Genomic DNA, 23010 nt, shown 5'->3' with positions numbered 1-23010 from the left:
AATATAGGCTAGTATACAAAAACTCAGATTTAAGATTTGTTTAAAGATAGATAGCAGCTCTGTTTACATGTGCAGTAAGTTACAGACAGTAGCCTACACGCACGCACGCACGCTCACACACAGCCTCTCGCACACACACACACACACACACACACACACACACGCACACACAAGCATACGCACACACACACGTACACACAGCCTCTCCCTCTTCCCAAATAGTCGTTATTTATTGGCATACATCATTCGCCACGGTAAAAGTTGAAACTGCAATCAAAACAAAAATAATGGTACAATTGAAAGGGAATAAAGACTTGTGTAAAAAGTTGTAAAGATGTAACTATAGAGAAGTCGATCTTACAAAAAATATAGGAATTGTGCATTGGGGGGGGGGGGGTTGGCTGCTGAGATCAGAGCTGGCCTGCTGAGAACCGCCCACCTCAGGGTTGTAAACAGAACGCAACGTGGTCTGCTGGGTCAAAAGGACAGCGATTTGGACGAAACCCTCCCCCATCGTGGTGCAGTTGAAAATCAGAGATCGGGAGAGAGGAGCGGATGGATTAATTGACGATCTAAACATGAAGTTATCATGGATATATGGACCCCAGCACCATTTCCATAGTGGTATATCTGAAAGACTGAGGGATAGGGAAAAATGATAAGCTTTGTTATTAACTGACTGATATGCAGCAGAACCCACAACGCGAAAGATGCTGCTGGCCTACCGGCTACGGTAAGTAAACTTATAGAACACTGTTGTTTTCTCAACATGATGGAGGAGTCTGGGCATCAATGCCATATACATGATTGATAGGCTATAATAACCAAATTAACTCATACGGGTCCATTGGTTTAATTGTGTACAATGTGTAGCTACAATAAGGCATTTTTGCATAGGCTATAGGCTAGCTACAATAAGTCAGAACGAAAGTAAAGCTCAAATGAGTTTTGGAATTGTGGGTCCCACCCCACAAGTGGCCCAAGTGGGTGACAGCATAATAATACATGTGGCCTAATTGCCATAATAATAATAATAAACAATCGTGTTTTTATTGAGGACAAATATGCATGCATTTGTGCCTATTTTAAGGCTAGCCTACGTTATGTTATCTTATTTGAAATGCCAGCACTTTATTTTTATTCCTGAAAAAGTTTACAGTTGGTTTGAATATCACACACATAATGATGATAAACAGCGACGGATGGCTGTGTGTGTGTGTGTGTGTGTGTGTGCGTGCGCGCGTGCGTGTGTGTATAGGGCTTTTGGCATGGTTGTGTGTTTAAAATGGCTTAGTGTTGCTGTGAAAATGTAAAGATGGGGGATCCTGTTGCAGTGGTGAGTATGTGATCAAGTGTGTGTGTGTGTGTGTGTGTGTGTGTGTGTGTGTGTGTGTGTGTGTGTGTGTGTGTCACTCTGACCATGTTATAACACATACCCACACCGGACATGTGTTAAGCATCCTATCTCATCACTTTGCTGAGTCTACGCCATGCAGGGGTGGCCGCATAGTGTTTGATAAAGTTAGTAAAGGGCATTGAGCTGTTGTATTGAAACGAAACACATTATGTTAAGATGGGATGAATTTGGACACATTTTTGGAAAATAGACACATTTTTTTTTTACAGCTGTACTGTATACAGATGGATGATGGAATGCTAGGCTTATAGCCTATAGTCAAATGGTTATGGTATAGGCTTAGGCTACAATATGAATGTATACATCAGGTGATTGGAACCACTCTTGTCTTTTTCATTAATGCATCGTGCTGCCGTCTCCTGCATTATGTGCACATTCAAAACAGTACGGTACGCAGGCCGCAGGGCCGTTCAGTGAGAGAGAGAGAGAGAGAGAGAGAGAGAGAGAGAGAGAGAGAGAGAGTGGTGTGGTTCTACTGTATCCAGCAATACCAATTGTGTAATTGTAGCTTGCATACTCGTGGAGTTATGGCACTAAACGTAAATTGTGTCCCAAATGGGGGGAATAAAACATTCCTAATGAAATCGACAGTATTAGTTAGTGTCGTTGCTCGAGTCTAGAGTCTAGCGACACCCATATTGTTCTCTGTCCAATATTTTTTTTGCCAGCAAGGTGCTTTTTGAGGGATGTTTAATGTTTATTTGTTCAATTTTTTTGTCATATGCTTCACACACTGTTGTCATGCTTCACATGACATCACAATAAAGAATGCAAACGGTAAGACTGAATTCAGTTACCAGGTCCCTATATGCTTTGTGACTCACAAATTTCCCAGAATTGCACCTTTCTAGTTTTATTTTGACTTCACTTATCAATGGTGGAATAATTATAACAAATTGACTTGTAGAAGTTCCAAAAACTACTGTTAGATAGCACACCTGGATGAGGGTGCTCAATGATCAATGTTATCCTCATAACAGCAAGTCATTAGTTACTGCGAGAGTCTAGCAAACACCAACTCGGGATTCCTGGATCTCTGCCCTCCACAATTTTTATTTTTTATTGTTTACTTTATTTAGAAAAGCAATGTACAGTAACTTTTCACATCTCTTATACAAAACAAACACAATCAATTATCATGTTGTCCCCATGTCCTGTGTCCCTCTTAAGTTCTACCAGTATTAATAAGACAAGACTTATGGAACAATGCAATATCAATATCATCATGCAATATCATTTTCCATAATAATTTGGTTACAGTCAAGTTTTTACAGTATTTGGGTCCATCTGCTTGCGTGTTGCCTATATGGGTTTCTTCATAAACTGACAGCAAATATTTTGGAATGTGAAGATGAGAAGAACCTTGTGAAGTCTAGTATCTATTTAGCTAGCTGGAGTGACCTAGCTTTAAGCTCCATTTAGTGTAACAGATCCTGTCCAGTAGCCTAATAGCAAAGCCCAGACTGTGTTTCACCAGAATGGTTAATTAGTATCACTTGTAACAGCATGGTTACTGTGCATTGTACCTAACAATAGTGTGCGGTCGGGTCAAAACATAGTTGATTGATGATTTTTTTTTAAATACCAGAATGGAGTGTGATGTACAAACATTGGATCCAAATATTTGTATCATCTGTGGTAAACATTTAGAAAAAGTAAAGAAACAAGATCCATAATGTCACAAACCCCAAAGCAGATGCAATGGTGCTCAACAGATGATGATGATGATGATGATGATGAAAACCCTGGCTCCAAATACAGACAATATACTATCCTTCAAATTAAAGATATCTTATCATGTATCATGTTGCTGAGCAAACAGTCAGAACAAGTTGCAAATGTTGAGAGTGAGAGTATGCCTGCACCCGTCTCATCAAGAAGACTGAATAAGGTTGCTAATAGTAACAGAGACAATGAGGAAGGTTGATGAAGTTGTAATGTCGGCTGCTCTTGTATTATATAAACATCATAAAAGCTACCTTAAACCTCTAAAGGAAATAAAGCAGCTGCCAGACTAAACAAAGAATCAGAACAGCAGACCAAATGTTTACCTATTTTAATTTAATTAAAGGAAAGTGATGACACTAAACTAAGCGTTATGATGACATACTGAAGACACATGGTCCATGATTTGAGCTGTAGATTTGAGCTGTAGAGCTTCAGATATTATCTGAAGCTCTACAGCTCTGTTTTTTCTTGGACGTGCAGCTTCTATCAGTGCATATTCCATGGGCACACTTTCAGAGCATACCACATCAGACCTTTCAAGGGAAACAATTCAAATTGTATGAGATTTTCCTTCAGTTTCCAGGATCTGTATTTAGACCATCATCACATCTTTCTCAGAGCTCAGAGTCTTCAGTATGTCATTATAACTCCCAGTCAGAGGTTATATACTGTATTGTATGATATTTATCTTCATACAATCAGGTTACGAGAGCATAGTGTTGGTATATGGAGCCAGGTTTTTATGAACATCATCATCATTTCTCTGTTGAGAAGCAGAAGGTCTTCTACTGCAGACGTTTTGACATTATGGATCGTGTCACTTTCCTTTTTCTATTTGTATTTGGATGTTTTTTTAACCATGTTGTAATAGTGACTGCTATTCACGCTGTCACATTTACTATGAAAACATGAATGTCCTGTCAGACAGTTAGTCACCTTGTGACATCACGTGACATCATCAGGGATGGAGATCCCTCATCAATATTAAAGGAGAATTCCATACTAAAAGGCTTTCTTACCTTTCTTTGTAGTTGTCCAAAGAGGTCCAGGTGTTATTTTGTGCAAAAGCTCCTTATTGGCTATTTCCCCTACCATAAGCCCTAAATGAATTGCATTGAATTGAATGGGATGTATGGGGTGTTGTGCTAATTCGCTTATTTCCATCGAAATAAGTAGTAAAGTGTGCAGAGTTATGAAGAGAGGATATATACAAAAAAATCTAGAGTTGCAAATTGCGGCTATCTCCAAAGGTGGGCAAATCATTAGCACTTCAGAAATTCAACTTTTTATTTCTTGTAACATTTGGAGTTGCATTGTGGCATAAAATGTTTTTATCATTTACTTTTTAAACCAACAGGTACTTTCTGGTTTGCCCTGTTTGCAAGAAAACCCAGGGATTCCTGTCAACGCATCTGCGTAGGGTCTGCATGAAGGTCAAATATGGAGGAACACCGGAGTTGTGGAGAGCAGTGACCGAGAACGATGCAGAGAACCGAAGCAGATGGAAACGGATGACTTCTTGTGGTGACCCCTGATGAGAGGTAGCTGAAAGAATAAGATTCCAATCATGACAAATAGTTGTGTGATGTACTAAATACACATGCCTGTGCCAAATACACATGGGACACACGCTTAACTGCTTAGATTGGGAGGGTGGGACTGTACACACTACACCAGGGAAAGCGTCAGACATTATTCTGCCCAATATTGACATTTTCTCCATTGTTAGTGGGGTGCCATTGGATGTTCTTATGCGGCCAGGAAGACGTGCACAGCCCGACTGCTCAAAAAGTACGGGGCATTTGTTCATCACTTATAGGCTGTGGCTACGGGAGACACACAGTTTAGTCAAACTTCTTCTTTGGGCTAATCAGGGGTCGCCACATTTGCATGCACCTGGTTCCGCTTTCTGCATCTTCCACTGGGACCACCTGCCATTGCCTCAATCGCCTCTTCCTCCTCTTACCTGGGGGTTCCATCTCCTTCTCTTGGTTGGCAGAGGAAGTGTAGCCCCCAGGATTACATTAGATAATTGACACTGGGTTGCAAAACCGTGGGATTCAAATTATATAAAAAAGGACCCCCAGTTTGACATGCATATTAGTCTACATACCCCATTTAATGGCATTTCTATCTCTGGGACCCCCAATTCATATTGTAAAATCAATGTTAATTTGACTCTGAGAGTGTACAAATGGACCCTAAGGGTTAATTTGCTTCCATTTGTACACTCTCAGAGTTACAGACCCATAAGGGTCCATTTTGTTACAAACTATTATTTAGCTGAGGACCCCCTGGAACTCCCTCAAGGACCCCCGGGGGTCCCCGGACCCCACTTTGGGATCCTACCCTCACAAAAAACATACAGTAATCCTGGTCTCTATACTGCCTCCCCATGGTCGGTCAGGGGCTGCCTGATGGAGAGGAAAGGAACTGGAATAATGCGTTCACTACGTCCTACCTGGGAAATGCGTAATAAGAAGCGCCCTGCTCACTCCTCATGCATGAGCTCAGTTCAGGGCTCTCCCCAGGTTGGTAGAGGGAGAGTAGCGCCCAGGATTTACAGCTTAGGCAATTGGCACTATGGGTGAAAAATGTGTTGCAAATATTGTGGTATAAAATGTATTTAAAAAACAAAAGCATTTATTATCCTGGCTTGTAATCACATTTGAGGCCATATAATTGGAATATATCTAGTCTTAAATTATATTTGATTTGTGCACAGATGGCCACATTTGTACACATACATCACATGCTAATGTCAACCATGTTCTTTGGTCGGCATCAGTTAATTTACTCATAATGTTGTAATATGTATTTGTATTGTTTGTTTCAAGTATGATTGAGGAGCTGCAGCGCCGCCGCATGGTGGTGACCGATGTCCAGCGAGAACTCCACAGACCTGGCTCCACCTCTCAGCAGTGACACTTTTACTACTTCACTGGTGTTCACATGTTTTGCTCGTTGTGGATTGTGGAGCATGTGCATGACATCTGATACCGTATCACCTTGCAGTTGCCCAGACGTGAAGTGGAAGACCATGCCCAAGAAGATGATGGCAGCAAAGGGTCTGTACAAGAAGCACTCTCTGGAACATCCACTGCTGAAGGGCTTCAGCACATACCTGAAGGTGGACATCGATAGGTCTAATCATAAACAGGAGGTGAGGAATATTAGCATAATCCATTCCATCTCACCTCAGTCCTAGTTGCACGGACCCCCCACTCCCATATCAGCCCTACTGTTGTCCCAATGGAGGCCAGCGACATAAAGTTACAAACTGACACCTGACACTTGCAGCTTCTGAAGCTACCAATGTAACATGCTTTTATTTTCAGGTTCAGAATGTGGCCCGTTTCCTTTATTACATGAACCCACGGGAAGTGTCCCTTGAATTTGTCAGGAACAAGGAAAAGACCAGAAAGTACCTCCGTGAGCTCGATGATGCAAAACTGAAACATCAAACTCAGCTGACTTACATCAAGAGCGTGAAAAGGTTGGTAGTATTTGGTGTGAATTACTGGCCCTCTTGTGATAACTTGGGAAACCTGCAGTTAATATGGTATATGAACTTCATTGACTTTGATACATTTTTGATATTTTGTACCTTTAATCTCTTTTTTTTTATTGTGTATATTTAAATATTAAATAGCAATTTCTTCCAATAACGATTGCTTTAGAGCAGGGATTATTTTTGCAGACCCACGCTTTATATAGTGCAAGTGAAATTCATATGCCCACCTGAAAATCAAAAGCTCCTCCAAGAAAGTGAGCAAAGAGATCACCAAAAAGAAGTGAGTTGACTTGTTTACAGAGGTCGCCCTTTTGCCAACTCGGCGTACAGCCGGAGGAACTGCTCAGCCTGGTATTCCTAAACGTAACCTATCTAAACTGATTGATTGATTGAAAAATGGTATTCACAGTCTGTAGAATGGGTACATTTTAACGATAATTAAAGGTAATTACAAAAACTGGGGATAAAACCAGATAAAAGCACTAAGATGTATTTACATCAGGGTCCTCCATTTTCAATTAATCAGAACATTTAAAGACGTACCAATATACACTTCAATGAAAAAACCTTACGTCTAACCTTATTCTCAGTAAAACGGAGTGATTTACATTTTGTAAATGTGATCATTGGTTGTATTTAGTTGTGAGCTGTTGAAAAAAAAGCTTGTATTGGCCACAGCAGCCTCGAAGCGACAACAGCTGCTAATTTTATGAGCTGGACAGCAGGAAAGCCACAACAACACACAGTCATTGTTTTAGGCTAATTTCCTTTCCTTTTTAAGTGGTGCAACCACTTCTACAACCAGCTCGCAATGTCCATGTACCTGTTCGTGTACGTCAATGAGCACGAGTGGTGTGCACATGCGTGAAATTGGAACGAGAGAAGTATGTGACATTGCTGCCACCTGCTGGACGCAAATCAACTTCTCACTGCCACGGTCTGTGACGCTGCGCACGCAGCACAGAAACAGATGTTGCTACATAAATAGCACCAATGCTAGCGAGCTAACGGAGCAGAGAGGGGGAGAGGGGGAGAGAGAGAGAGAGAGAGAGGGGAGTTGCACCACTTGGTTCACACAGGTGTGATTTTTTAAACCAAACACTGGCTCACTGTGATGCGGGCCAAACCGGCTCGCGGGGGACCCACGAGGGGACGAGACCCCCCTGAGGGAGTGGCCAGGGAGGAGACATGGTCTGTGGAGTGACAGACCATAAGGGTCGATTCATACTCCTATTTTAGAGCCGAATAAAAGTCGGTTCGGCGCTGTAGAGCCTACAATTTGACGTCATTTGAGGTTCGGGGGGGCGGGTACCGTCCTAAAGTCGGCTCTTCGGTGCTACTGAAATTTTCTGACGAGCCGAAATCATTTCGGCACTACAGCGCCGAAACAGGAGTATGAATCGGCCCTAACACCTACATTTCTATTATTTTGTGGAAAGACGGGAGATGACAATTAATTCTGAAGAGAACCAGTATCTTTTACTAGATTGAAGGCAATTGACCTTTTTCCGAATAAAATAATATTACAGAAACTAACTGGTTAATATGTGTACCGTCACTTTTTTTTGTTTACCCGAGCAGCGATGGTTGGCAGGCATCAATACACTTTTAGACCGAGATGTTTGTGCCAGCATGGATGATTACATTTATTTCTTGATCGCCTCTTGTCTTGATTGTTTGAACATGACGTCATGGACCGCTATGCTCGATAACCCTACTGTTGTACTCTTTGTTGTAATCTTTGCCAAAGCATTGCTGATGTGCAAGCTCTCAACGGGTCATTGTGAGCTTGTAGATTGTCTATTTTCACAGAAGGTGCACCCAGGACACTGAGGAAAGGGACACTATGGTTCAAGTGATTACATCATGGTATCTCTTGTTTTTCATATAGGTATAACATGTTGATAGAGGAAAACAAATTGACACCAAAAGACTGCCTTGCTGTGCTGAGGGCTGCAAAGAAGGACTTCTTGATCATTTTGGGAAAGGTCTATACCCAGAGAAAAGCACAACCCTGCATGTGGCTGAGTGTGCCTTCGTGCTTTACTATCTGGAGGCACTGGTGATCCTCAAACACCTCCAACGACCAGGTGTGGTGAAGGGCATGACTGTGAGTATTACTATGTTATTCTGTATTGATTGCGATATTTATATATCCGATGGTGTGTTTTCATCCCGGGCCGTGTCTGTGAACAGCTGATATCAGGCACCGCTGGACCGATCCACATGAAACTTGCATGCATTGCACACTCCCCGTGGGCCAAGGAGGAACGCCCACATTGTTCAGATTATGGTGGCACTATAACAGTAGGGGTGGGAAAAAAAATAAAGATTAATGATTATATCACAAAAATGCCACGATATTAACATGGAATCGCAAAGTTCATAATCATTTATTTATTTATATATTTCCAAACGTTCTAGCACTATAAAAGCAAAGTGACTTTGGAAACAATCGGAACAAATTGCAATATCGAATCAAATCGCAATATAAATTGAATTGGCACCCTAGATATTGATTAACCTGACGCTGCCAGATCCAAGAAGCTTTCTACATGAATTTGTTTCACAGCTTATTGGGATTCAAGATTCAAGATTCAAGATTCAATAATTTATTTGCCATGTCAACAAGTTGATAGGAATTTGTCTTGGTTCATACTCAACATATACACAAACAAGAAGGACAGTACAATACAAAAACCAGCAGCATATGAAATTACATTCAGTTTTTTTAAAGTGCTATATGCATATACTGTACTAGGAGTTCAGATGTCTAATGGCTACTGGGTAAGTGCTATCCCTGAAGCGACATGTGGAGCTCTGGATACTTCTATATCTCCTGCCTGATGGGAGGAGATTGAAGAGGTGATGTGCAGGATGGGAGTTGTCTGCAATGATTTTATTTGCCTTCCTAATTATTCTGGTGGAATAGAGTGAGGAAAGTGTAGGGAGGCTGCATCCTATGTTTTTTGATGCGCGACGTACTACTCTTTCCAGCTTTGATTTGTCTTGAGAGGTTGTGTGACCAAACCAGACAAGCATGGAGAAGGTGAGAACACTTTCAATAGTGGCCCTATAGAAGTGAGTCATGGCTGCTTGGCTGACTTTAAACTTCTTAAGCTGCCGCAGGAAATAGAGACGCTGGTGTGATTTGCTTATTATGAGACTGGTGTTAAGATCCCATGATAAGGATTCATGGATGGTGGTCCCTAGGAACCGGAAGGAGGAAACTCTATCTACCTCTTCCCCATTGATGAAGAGGGGGGGGAGGGGACACGATTTATTTTTCCTGAAATCTATGAACATCTCTTTGGTTTTAGAGATGTTTAGGATTAAGTTGTAACTCTCACACCATCTCACCAGCTCCTCTACTGCTCTGCGGTAGTCGGTTTCCACCTCGTTGGTAATAAGACCTACTAAGGATGTGTCATCAGCAAACTTATACATCATCACTGTACTAAAGTGAGATTGACAGAAATGAGTGTATAAAGAGTACAGAAGTGGAGAAAGGACGCACCCCTGGGGGGCCCCAGTGTTTAGGAGCCTCGACAGCGAGACGAGATCACCTATTTTGACCACCTGTTTCCTGTCACATAGGATCTGGGATCTCGGAAGCAAATTCGATGACGGGGCTGTTCCTTGTTTTCAAGATACTTGGTAGATGATTGGATGGGACCGTCTGTCTATCACCGTGTGGACGTGCAAACACAACCAATCATATTGACGTGTCTATATAGCTTCACATCCGGTTTCGCACATATCCCGCCCTTGGTTCGAACCACGGAGCGGTTCGGTGTTGGCTCAACTCCCTGAGAGATCCCAGATGGTTGCTGTGTTGGGGAACATGGTTACCCAATACCGCCCCCATCTGGCAGAGTCAGGTTAGATATTGATATGGTATCGAATGATAACATGTCGAATGATAACAGGTCTCTTCACACTTTGGCCTATAAACCTTACTGTAGGTCATATACAGTACAATTCTGTTTTATTACTTCCTGATTTATTGGCTCATGACATGCTGCCATGCCCATTTCCACCTGACTAGATGACATTCTGTTACGATTGGCTTCAAACTTTGTGAGAGGTACCCACACTCTGAAAAAAATACAAAAATGTAAGAATTTGTTGCCAGGCAGAAACTAGGCCATTTTTACTGAGGGTGCTATAAGGGAGCTTGATTAATAATGGAGGTGCTATGTCCCGTACACAGGTTTGTTTTGGTTTTATCCCCAAACAAACACATTTGGTCGGCTTTTTTCCCGGTTTTCTTCCCCCAAAAAACAGCCTTTGGGGAGCGATTTAACAACAGCAAACAAGCAAGCAATAATGCACAACTATTAATGCGGCCGGATGAAATGAGAGAGTGAACTTAACGAAATAATTAATTGAAAGACTAAACAACTACACACCAGGCTACTGTTTTCAAAATCAATAAATGCCGACTTCCGGCATACACCTATTGCTCTACGGCTGCAGTCCATGCATATCCAACACAATCTTGAGCATTATTGATTATCAGTAAACCAATTAAGTAACCAACACAAAATCGTGCATACGTAGTTAGAGGGACCACGACCAATCCATCTTTATTTTAATTGTGCTGGGAATAGCCTATAGCCAATTAATATAAATATTTATATATTTGTCAGTGAGAGAGTGAGATTGGTGCATGGTCTTGGTTTGTTCATTGACAACGTGCAGTCACATCCATATAGAAACCTGACACTGGCACTTTTCTAGCACAAATGTATCGTCCATTTGGCAAAATGTGTGATGTCCTTTTTTATGCAGGTGGAGGAGTGGATTGGCAGAAAGACAACGAAGTCGGGCCATGCAATCATTGGAGTAAAGGACCACAAGAACGGAGCTCAACAAGTCGCCATGTTTGCCCTGTCACCGAAGCAGGAGCTGGTATGTTCATCAGATTTCCTGTCGGAACCCAATCGAAAACTGTTCAATTTTATTTTATTTTGCACAATTCATTTGTCTTTCATAATTCATTAGTCTTTCATACCTATCTGATACACCCATGACGAAAAGGAGCAGGAAGAAGAATAAATTATTATAAATACCTGCCCCCTTTTCCACTCAAAAGTTAGTTTTTACTTTAATGATTGGCTCATACACAAAAAAAGAAGAAAAAAAAAAGAGTAACCCAAAACAAGCCAGATTGAAGAAGTTGAGCAATGGCACGTGCAAGAAATGATAGCTAACCTATTTGTCGGCTTCATATTGCCTAAATATTAGATTTTTGTCATTTCTTTTAAATTCGCAAATATTTGCACAACCCTTTAAATTGTCATCCAGAGAATTCCACGTTCGGATTCCTGTTATCGAAGGACACATCAGTCTTTGAGTGGTCCGTGCAAATGTATGTTTAAAGTAAAATTTCCTCCTACTATCCCCACTTTCTTTACTGGGTTTGAATAGCTGTTGTAGATGAACTGGTAATGTTTTGCTTTTTGCCCTGAACATAATTAATAAGGTTTGTAGCTTCACGACATGTTCAAGTTTCAATACCCTCGATTTTATAAATAGACCATTTGTGTGCTCTCTATAATGCACTTTGTGCATGATTCGTACTGCTCTCTTCTGTATTAAGTAGGTTCAAAGGGAGACATTGATATTTATTCTTAATTCTCCACCATCAGTGGTTTGACATTTACTTCAACCAAGTGAGGCCGATACTCCTGAGCGGCAAGCCTGACAACAGGAAGCGCAAGCGGAAGGCCAGCGATGCAAACTATTTCTTCATCTCCACCACAGGGAGGCAGATCCACAATCCCTCCAGTGACCTGAAACGTCTGCACAACAAGTACGAGAATATGATCTATTAACCCATTTAGACCTGACTTCGACATTAAAAAATGTCTTCAAAATCCTGAGAGTTTTCTGAAATACCTATGTTTCTATATCAGTGGTTCTCAATCTTTTTCATGTCAAGGACCCCTAGAATTATCTGTATTTGGCCGTGGACTCTCATCTGAAAATATGTAGTTCCAGGCACCCGCCAGAAGCAAAGATTTTAGTTAAAAATGTTCGTTGTGAAAGAATATACATTCAAAGATTTGGCCACATTTTCACAATTTTTCAGAAATAGCGCGGCACTCGCTATGAGCTTGTAGATCTGCTATTTTTCAATAGCTGAAGTAATAATACATTATTAATAAATAAACATAATGCTTAAAACATCAACAGGGTTTCCCGTTCAGCATGGGTTAACGCTGATGTTTCAGGTGAGCTGTGTCCAGATAAATGTTATTAAAATGTCCTCTCTTAATTTTCATTATAGAGTCGGAAGACGGTCAGTTACGAGCCAAGAGACACGCCGAGTCTTTGAGACTGCTACCAAGTGTATGAGCGACATAGACAAGTCTTTGGTGGCCGACTACCTCACTCATACCGTTACAGTGGCAGAAAAGCATTATCGCATGAAGGAGCCAGACAATATACTGAAGGCCAATCAGCTGCTGGCTAAGCTGGCTGGTGAATCCAGGTGAAGATGTGTTATACTGTATGTACCAATAGAATTTATAATGCAGTGAAGAAATCGTAGCCATGATCAAACTCCATCATAAACTATATTGTAGGCCAACGGAACTCTGATCATTACACTTTATTTTAAGAGCCCAGAGAACCAAAAAAAGAGAGGGGGGGGAAAAAAGGAAGATAAACGTCCCCAGAGCTGAAGGAATCATCAAAAGCCGGAGAACCAAAGGATCTATTATGGCTATGGAGTGAGGAGGTCTTCAGATCTTCTGCTAACAGGCTTTTCTTACGCGTTTCGGCGTAAAGCCTTCCTCAGCGTGTATCTGAGATACTCAGAGATACTCAGATACACACTGAGGAAGGCTTTACGCCGAAACCTTTTCAGTCCAGATTAACCCCACTACCTGTTACTCATTTGTGTTATCCCCATTATAATTGTCTGAGCAATACCTTAGTAAGTAACTAATAGCTCTTGTAATTTGCTTAATTAAGTCTGTACTGCATATTGATGTCTGGAGTTTGCAAGACTATAACCTCTTGTGTTTTTCACTCGCCTGAATAATCTTCAGATGATTATAAACCTCTGACTTTTTTCCATAAATAAGGTAACTTGTGTGAATAATATATTGGAATTAGAATTAAGTAATACCTCTAGTCCAGACTATACCCCCTTTTGTTTTTCATGAATAATGTAACATACCTAAAAAAAAGATACCTCACATTCAATGACATCTCTGCACATCTGCATTGCATTTCAATGTTTAAAGGGATATTTCAATCATCTTTCATCAGTCAGACCAAAGTTATTGCTACTGGTCGCAAGCGTGCGCTGCGCCCGGTCTACTTGAATCTTCAGAAAAGAAAAAGGATAGGAGGGTGGGTAAGAAGACATCACATTTCAAGTAAGATGATAATACTCGGCTGTGCAGGCACGTTTCTGGGTGGGGGTGGCGGGGGCTTGGGCCTGGCACAAAAAAGCTCTCTTCCTACGCAAGCCATCGAAGGGATGAGCTGCGCGGGGGGAGGAACAAAGATACCTAGCTGCAGGGGGGGGGGGAAGTTCGGTGGAAAGTTAATTTCCCATGTGTTTGTGTAAGTGTGTTCCTGGCATATCTCCCGAAGGTCATGTCACGTTGCCTCATTGTCTTGCGTTATCATGGCGGGTTCAGAAATTACCCACAGTTCATAGCGTTACCAGGGGAATGAGGGGGATCCTCCGAACGTCAATCATTTAAGTATGCAAATTAGTTATATATCGCGGTTAGAACGTCAACAAACACAATAGTGCTTTCTCACTGTTCTTAAAGGGAGACGGAATGGAAGCATAGGCTATATACTTAATAACAATAACAATAATAATAATAATAATAATAAGGGAAACATGATGAGAAATGACTAATGAGCAAAGTAAAAGAATATGGAAATGCAATTTATAATGAATATTATTATATATGAATATTACACCCCTATCACACAGGAAAGTGTATTTATGAAACTAATAATAAAACGATCAACTTATATACTAAAATAGACGTGATAGACATGTATAAATAGGCCAAGCATGTAGGTAGGCACTGGCTGTGAATAAGGACAGTTTTTATGAAGTGATGCAAAGTGTCATGAATGGCGGATTCATCTTCAAAGTGCTGTCCCATTTCTTTCGCAACAATTTGGACCCCTTGCAGCCTCTCACCCTCAAGCACTTACAGCTGACGTCATTAAAGTCAATGAGGGTCCAGGGCTCAGGGCTTGAGGGAGGCAATTGGGATTGGGCCTATGTGTTTGACAAGGGTTTGACAGGATTGCCGAATTCCTACAATAACCATAATGCTTTGGTGCCCAGGTGCCCAGCCCCTCCTTGTGGAGAGGGGGGAGGCTGCATGGAGTTGTGACGTCTAGGTAGGAAGTGAGACCACATTTTCATGACACATTTTCGTCATGAACATGGCGCCATGAACATGGCTAAAATGTCTAGAAACCACATTGCACACATACAACCCCCAGGAAAGTGTTACTTGTGTCCTAAACAATTGGAATCTGGTTGCAAAAAGGGTGAAGTGCAGGAGTCCCTTTAGAGAAATTTCTTTAAAAATGCTGCCCACCCAATCAGAAATGATAAATGGTACATAATTACATATATGTTGTGCTATTTTTTTATATTGCCTAAAACAATATATATTCCCCATGAGTGACACCTTTATATTTAGCCAACCATACCATAGGCCTACCAAATAATTCCAGCATTTCAAAATTTGCAAGAATATAAAAGATCTACAGGCTCAAAACATGTAATAATAATAAAATATGGAGATATAACAAATTGCATTTTTGTGCTCTTCCAAGTGCTCAAAGCACTGTAAAATGGTTCATTCATTCATACATTGGGAGCTGAAGCGTCGAACAGTCGACGCCAGCGTCCTCACTTTCCACATTCACACACCAATGGTGGCAAGCTCACACTGATCGACTCATTGGAGGCAATGTAGGGTTCAGTGTCTTGCCCAAGGACACTTTGACATGTGGACAGGAGGAGCTGGGATTCGAACCGCCGATCCAGGGATTATTGGACGACCTCCTGAGCCACAGCCGCCCTAAGGTTTCTGTCTGACAGGCAGACAGCGACATTTCCTGTAAAAAATGTTTTTACTGTAGGTGTGAAAAACTGAAGCTGTTTATAACCCAACTGACAATGCCTTTATGCAGCTTAGCCTGCTGCTCAGATAAAACACACGCACGCACACACGCCAAGCACGCACATAGAATCAATCATTAATCATTCATTCTTCTCCACTTCCATAATTTTGATAATTTTGAAATCTAATGTTTTTATGTGTTGAAATGTACATTTGTGATTGCATATCTTTCATAAACAACCTTCAACCAGTATTTGCAAGAATATCGAAACGAAAATACAGTAAAGCAACTGTATTCTTTTTCTGCAGTGTTTCTATTGTCATATAGGCCTATATACTCTATATCTGAGCTTCCAACTCAACACAAAACTATTTCATGTTTAATAAATACATTCAATCTATGCCTTATTCATATTGGGTGAGCTTGAATTTACAAGGTGCTTTGAAATGAATTCTGCACACAAAAACCAACAGACAGACAATGGTTTTGCACAGAATCTAAAAAGTGTATCACTCCGGAACACTAAATATACAGTATGCTATATAATATTAACACAATGACATAACTATGGCAGTAGACGTTTGTCAGATAAGTTGGAGGCCAACTATGAGTTTGAGATATACCTATACTTGATACACCATACTCTATCTACACAGTATACCTGTAATATATATTCCTATAGGCTACAACGATGCCTATAGATGATACATCATATACATGATGCATCAATAATTTTCAACCTTTTTCATGTCAAGGTCCATTATTCGGCATTTGAACCAGAGATTTTGCCTCAGAAATGATTGTCCTGCACAATTCCATGCTTTATGTTGGTTTATGGGACAACAGGCAAACGTTGATCAAAATATAAATTCTTCTACATTCACTAATTGTGTAGACTGGATTTAAATGATGTAGCCTAATGTAGATGTTTAACAATGTAACTCTTGAGAGCGTAAAATGTGCTGCTGCAATGTGTACAAAAGAACACACACACACACACACACACACATTCTTACACACATGCACACACACACACACACACACACACACACACACACACACACACACACACACACACACACACACACACACACATCTTTAATCATGTGATGTGTTAACATTTGCAATGTAATTATATGTTGATCAAAGGATTAAATACCATACCTGTGCCGTATCTCTTTTTTTGAGAGTCATTCATCCAAGGTAGGCCTACATTACGTGCTTTCATATTCAATGTTTTAATGTGATAACATTTGAAATGGAGAGGACGTAGAATACGCACATCGACAGGCTGGGTGCTGGGCTAAAGAAACTTCAGCAGATATTGGATGGAGGGTTAAACAGTCATGTTTCATTTAATTTAAATATTTTATCAATATTAATCTCATGCTTTTATATTCACTGAACTGAAATCAGACTTCTTCAAGAAAGTTTTGCATAATAACATAATCGACTCCTTATCCAGCAGGAGGAGCTATAGCTCTATGCAGAGTAGGCTGCAGTTTGTGTATTTTGTGGAAATAAACCATATTTATGCATAGACCATCTTCTGGGTGTTTATATTAACATTTAACACATTCCTGTTTGAGATTAATTACAGCTCTGTAATGTTGAAGAGAAGAAATACCACGTTTTGGTGTTGCAAGCCTTTTCTGTAATATATTTATTTGGGTCACTCAGTCACTGAACTTGGTGAAGGACTGGCTGGCTTTGTCAACGAGCGAGATGCTCTCTCTCTCTCTCTCTCTCTCTCTCTCTCTCTGAGCTGCGTGACCCACGACAATATAGGATCTCTCATCGTATTTCATGTTTTATGTTGGTTTAGAAAATGTTGTGTCCTGGCTCACTGGCTGCAGGGCTGCAGTTCAGGCAATCCGTTTTTGATAAAAACGGAGTTATAAAAAAAATATAAATACATGCTTGGTTGTTGCCCCCGTTCTGCCTATAAGGGCCGGCTGATGATCATCTGTCGTTTATAACAAACCAAACCATTTGAAAATCGGTTGAAAGTTATACTTAAAATGCACCATAGACACAATGTTATGAGTGAGTGAGTGAGCAGACTGTAGCAAGATGAGATCTGCACAAAATAATATCTAAATGAGTGACGGTACGATGAAAAACAATATTTAATACAGTATATATTTTTATTCCATGGACAGATATGCATTATTTGGCTATAGATCTATCTATCTATTAGGGGTGTAACGATATAGTAACTGCATCGAAAAATATCGATGCAGTTATATCAAAATGAAAACAGCAACTTTGACTATGTATCGTATCGTTTTGCAATGGAAATAATTGATATCGAATTGTTTTGCTATGTAATTAATCAATTGTATCAATACTACATTTTTGTGTGTGGCGATTTAGAAGAATAGTGAAAATAGCCGATCTACAAGTGCAGTAGCCTACTCACAACCCGTGTTTGGTCTGTCGTGGAGCAGAACAAACAACTTTGAGAGATCCCAGGTGTATAGTATTTATACTGTGGTGATTGCACCTCCCGAAAATGCATGTGTTGTATAAATGCAACTACCCCTGATTGTCGGGCCGTGCCTCTGAATACATTCAAAGCTCTCTTGAGTACAAATGTCAAATAGTTATACAGCATCTAAAGTTCTGAACCATGATGCAATCATGATTTTGTGTAGGAGAAAATCACACCATCTTAACGTGTAGAAAAGTGGTTTTCAAACAGTGGTCCGGGGACCACCAGTGGTCCTTGAGGGGGTTCCAGGTGTCCCCCAGCTAAATGACGGAGAGTTGGTAACCAAATGGACCCTTACCCGTCTTTAACTCTTGAGAGCATAACATGAAATCAAATGGACCCGTAATGCAACCAGGGGGTTGCATTACAATAGTAGTAATTTTTTGTTGCAACCCTTCAAAGAATCAAAGAAAACAATAGATTGAATATTAATCTGTAGGCTACAGAAAGCCGCACGGATCATAATGCCTTATGGTGACAGTGTCAGTTATACCATCCTAAAGAAAGGTGTCCCTATGGGCCAATTCAAATGTATTCGCAGTAAAAGATGATTATTTCCAGGTGAATGCAAAGGTTTTCATTCTTCGCCCCTTTAAGCTTTCCTCTTTGTTCTTACTCTGAATGGGGCTACAGGGTCCATGGCAGCGTAATGCTATACATGTCTATTAATCTGATCATCTATTAATCACCTATTTATTTTATGACAGATGCAGGCAGGCCAATTAGGGGGCAAGTCACCGGAGGATGTCTCGCCGCAGTCTGGGCCTGCCGTCTGGCCTGGCAGAGACAAAAACAAACAAGCATACTGTAATGTGACACCACTGCCATATCAAACACGAGTAGTCATTACTCATAAGCATGAGTGACGTCTTTCGATGGTGACGTATATCAGTCAGTGGATTAAAGGAAATGCCTCTAGTCTATGTAATTTGTAAGTTGATTAGCGGTATACTGTGGTTACTTTGCACACCGTTTGATGCATATGTATCGTAACGGTAACAGCATATGACGTCAGGGTATAACTGGTATAACTAGCTCTCAATGATGACGTAATAATGATGTGGATTTAAGGACCCAATGCCAGGGTGTAATTGGTTTTCAATGGTGACATAATGACGATATGTTTTAGTGTCGGGAGGATTAAAGGTAATGTCCCTATGTATACATGTATGTAATCTGACACCACGCATACGCATCAAACATCGCCCTGGACGAAAACTATTACTTGCGCGCTCTGCTGCAAGTAATAATAATACACTACATTTATATAGGAATAATTATATAAGAACAGTTGTCTACATTCCTATATGTAATGTTGACTTTGGACTGGAGCAGCCAGCTGATCAGTCTCAAGCTAGTTCAGACAGACAGACAGACAGACAGACAGACAGACAGACAGACAGACAGACAGACAGACAGACAGACAGACAGACAAGTATCACAACACTCAGTGGCGCGCTATGAGCTTGTAGATCTGCTATTTTAGCTAAAGTATAACGTAATGCTTAAAACACCAAAAGGGGTTCCCGTCCTGCTTTAGATGTAATGGTCCAGTCTTGTGACTCTCCTTCCACTCTAATCCATGTCTGTCTGTCTGCCTGCCTGCCTGCCTGCCTGCCTGCCTGCCTGCCTGCCTGCCTGCCTGCCTGCCTGCCTGCCTGCCTGCCTGCCTGCCTGCCTGCCTGCCTGCCTGCCTGCCTGCCTGCCTGCCTGCCTGCCTGCCTGCCTGCCTGCCTGCCTGCCTGCCTGCCTGCCTGCCTGCCTGCCTGCCTGCCTGCCTGCCTGCCTGCCTGCCTGCCTGCCTGCCTGCCTGCCTGCCTGCCTGCCTGCCTGCCTGCCTGCCTGCCTGCCTGCCTGCCTGCCTGCCTGCCTGCCTGCCTGCCTGCCTGCCTGCCTGCCTGCCTGCCTGCCTGCCTGCCTGCCTGCCTGCCTGCCTGCCTGCCTGCCTGCCTGCCTGCCTGCCTGCCTGCCTGCCTGCCTGCCTGCCTGCCTGCCTGCCTGCCTGCCTGCCTGCCTGCCTGCCTGCCTGCCTGCCTGCCTGCCTGCCTGCCTGCCTGCCTGCCTGCCTGCCTGCCTGCCTGCCTGCCTGCCTGCCTGCCTGCCTGCCTGCCTGCCTGCCTGCCTGCCTGCCTGCCTGCCTGCCTGCCTGCCTGCCTGCCTGCCTGCCTGCCTGCCTGCCTGCCTGCCTGCCTGCCTGCCTGCCTGCCTGCCTGCCTGCCTGCCTGCCTGCCTGCCTGCCTGCCTGCCTGCCTGCCTGCCTGCCTGCCTGCCTGCCTGCCTGCCTGCCTGCCTGCCTGCCTGCCTGCCTGCCTGCCTGCCTGCCTGCCTGCCTGCCTGCCTGCCTGCCTGCCTGCCTGCCTGCCTGCCTGCCTGCCTGCCTGCCTGCCTGCCTGCCTGCCTGCCTGCCTGCCTGCCTGCCTGCCTGCCTGCCTGCCTGCCTGCCTGCCTGCCTGCCTGCCTGCCTGCCTGCCTGCCTGCCTGCCTGCCTGCCTGCCTGCCTGCCTGTGCGTGCGTGCGTGCGTATGTGAAAGTTCTGTGGTGACAGTGGTGTTATATTTGGACGGGTGGATAATGTACGTCTTTCCAGCCAGAGTCCAGTGCTTATGAAACAAACTGCTGTAATTTTATTGACCATATTGAGTGTGTACATCAGACTGTTTTAGTAATAACCAGTGATTCCAATACTCTGTTTGAGAGAACCACCAGCGCGATGCTGATGTCACCTCCTCTCTCTTCCTCCTAGACGTCACACTCCTTCCTGTGTGTAAAGAGGAGCAGGGATCCCCAGTCAGTCTTTTAAGAGCCGACCACATGCACTTTACAGAGTTTATTCCATTAAAGTAGGCAATGTTTGCATATGAGCCATGATTCAAGGACTGACAGAGTATATGCTGCATGTAAAACTATATTGTACATACTTATTGAAAGGTCATACTTTTCTTTGTATATGTCACAATAACTATCTCCTATAACAGCCAAGACATGTTTTTTAACATGCATGCTACTGGGGGCACGTTCGGAAATGGCGCACCGGAGCGCACTTATTCATTTCGAGCAATATGAGTCCCCATGCAGCGCCGGTGTAGGGCAGGGTTGGAGACGTTGGCCTTATGTGGCCATGACGCACCATGCCACGTTTTAAAACATTGTATCCTGGTTCATGCAGATTAAATTCACACCGATTTGCCAGCATCAATTGATTCAGTTTGGGTTGAATTGAGTTGCTTCAAGTTTGCCTATCGTCCCGCTACAAATTGTATATTGTAGCGGGACAATATTATACGAGGCATGCGGGAGAACTATTTTAGCGGGACAATAAATCAGGCAGGCGGTGGACATTATGCCAGACAAGTCAACACTAACTCCATTGAGCGCCACCCTCTGTATATCACGTGAACAGTGGCAGCCGTTAGCCACTGCTCAAAATTCATGTTTGATTTAAAAAGAGGGGGACATGCATCTTAACCAGTGTGTAGTGTATCGTCGCGTTAATTATGCAATAATATACATTTGCATAGTCAGTGGGAGAAGAGATCAGTGTCTGATATATTACCATTATATTATTCCAATGCTCATATGCCACACTCACACTGACATGTAGAAAATGCTCTTTAAAATAAATAGATGATTTTGGGAGTTCTATCAGTTGTGTCAGAAAAGTTTGAGCACGTTCTCCGCGGATACGACGGGCCAGCTGGATGTATTTGGGCATGAATCTGGTCACCCTCTTGGCGTGGAATGGGAAGTAGACAGACTCGCACACTCTAGTCTAGTGACTAGGCCTATACTCTAGTTGCTGATATGTATAGTGTGATATACATATTATGTGTATCACATTATACATATGCCAATTCAATACCGTCTATATCTTATCCAAGTAACATATCACGATGCAGTGCAGCATGCGTAGGCTATTTATAACTCATAGATCAATTTGTTATGTATGCTATTTGTAACTTTTTGTTACTTATATTTTAGTTATTTATCCCTGTGTTGAATATTTCAATATAATTTCGGGGGCTTTTTGTTATTATAATAAAAAAATACGTGTCATATTGTCACAGTGTTTTACAATATAGTGTTTAAAAATCCCGGATTTATATGCACAAATTGTTTTTAATAATAACATGCACGAGGAGGAATTTATGCCTTCTGTTGTTCAATTTGGACTAGGTCACACATTGCTCATGTGTTTAATGCTGCACTAATCCCCCCTAAAATTGTTTTACGCGCTCCATACAGTTTGATTATGGCTGTTGGGATTCATGCACTCAATTGTAGGCTATAAAATATGGAATTACCTCTGAGTCCCTTATGAAATAGAGTAGACTACCGGAGATACTTGTATAATAAGCAACGGCTGATTTCGGAATGAAGTGATTTAATAAACACGCAGTTACGAAACAGTAACAATATATATATATATATATATATATATATATATATATATATATATATATATATAATATAACGCTGATGCTCCTAGACTTTTAGTTATCGTAAAACTGTAAATATACGGGTATTCTTCGGTATATATTCTTCACTTCATTTGTATGCAAAATAGAGTAGCCTACGGCAGAATAATTTATTTCGGCTGGATGGTGTTGAGCATTCGTTTCCCCGTAAGTAATCGCATTGTTCTGGCTAACTTTGTTTCCTACACATACCATTCATTGACATGACAACTACCGGTATATTAAATAAAGGAACATTCTTTAAATGAAGTTGTGG

At 41.9% G+C, this 23010-nt stretch overlaps 1 protein-coding gene across 1 annotated transcript; it reads left to right on the top strand.

Annotated features, from left to right (window-relative positions):
- The first annotated feature begins 6018 nt into the window (after positions 1-6018).
- On the top strand, positions 6019-11573 carry LOC308335473 (uncharacterized protein). The gene is made up of 4 exons (XM_080792522.1): positions 6019-6308; positions 6484-6641; positions 8551-8769; positions 11454-11573. Exons 1-3 carry the CDS (start codon positions 6024-6026, stop codon positions 8723-8725), a joined length of 618 nt encoding a protein of 205 aa, XP_080648648.1. The 5' UTR covers positions 6019-6023; the 3' UTR covers positions 8726-8769; positions 11454-11573.
- The last annotated feature ends 11437 nt before the right edge of the window (positions 11574-23010 follow it).

Source organism: Protomyctophum bolini (genome assembly GCF_963924005.1).
Source record: "Protomyctophum bolini genome assembly, chromosome: 20".
Taxonomy (NCBI): domain Eukaryota; kingdom Metazoa; phylum Chordata; class Actinopteri; order Myctophiformes; family Myctophidae; genus Protomyctophum; species Protomyctophum bolini.
The sequence above is the reverse complement of the archived record's forward strand: the minus strand, read 5'-3'. Positions and strand labels throughout refer to the sequence as shown.

Bases quoted from the DNA above. Each gene is read 5' to 3' on its own strand.
- LOC308335473 (XM_080792522.1), top strand. From the start codon at position 6,024: ATGTCCAGCGAGAACTCCACAGACCTGGCTCCACCTCTCAGCAGTGAC. The intron at 6,309-6,483 runs GTGAGGAATATT...TTTTATTTTCAG, and splicing joins GGTCTAATCATAAACAGGAG to GTTCAGAATGTGGCCCGTTT. The intron at 6,642-8,550 runs GTTGGTAGTATT...TTTTTCATATAG, and splicing joins TACATCAAGAGCGTGAAAAG to GTATAACATGTTGATAGAGG.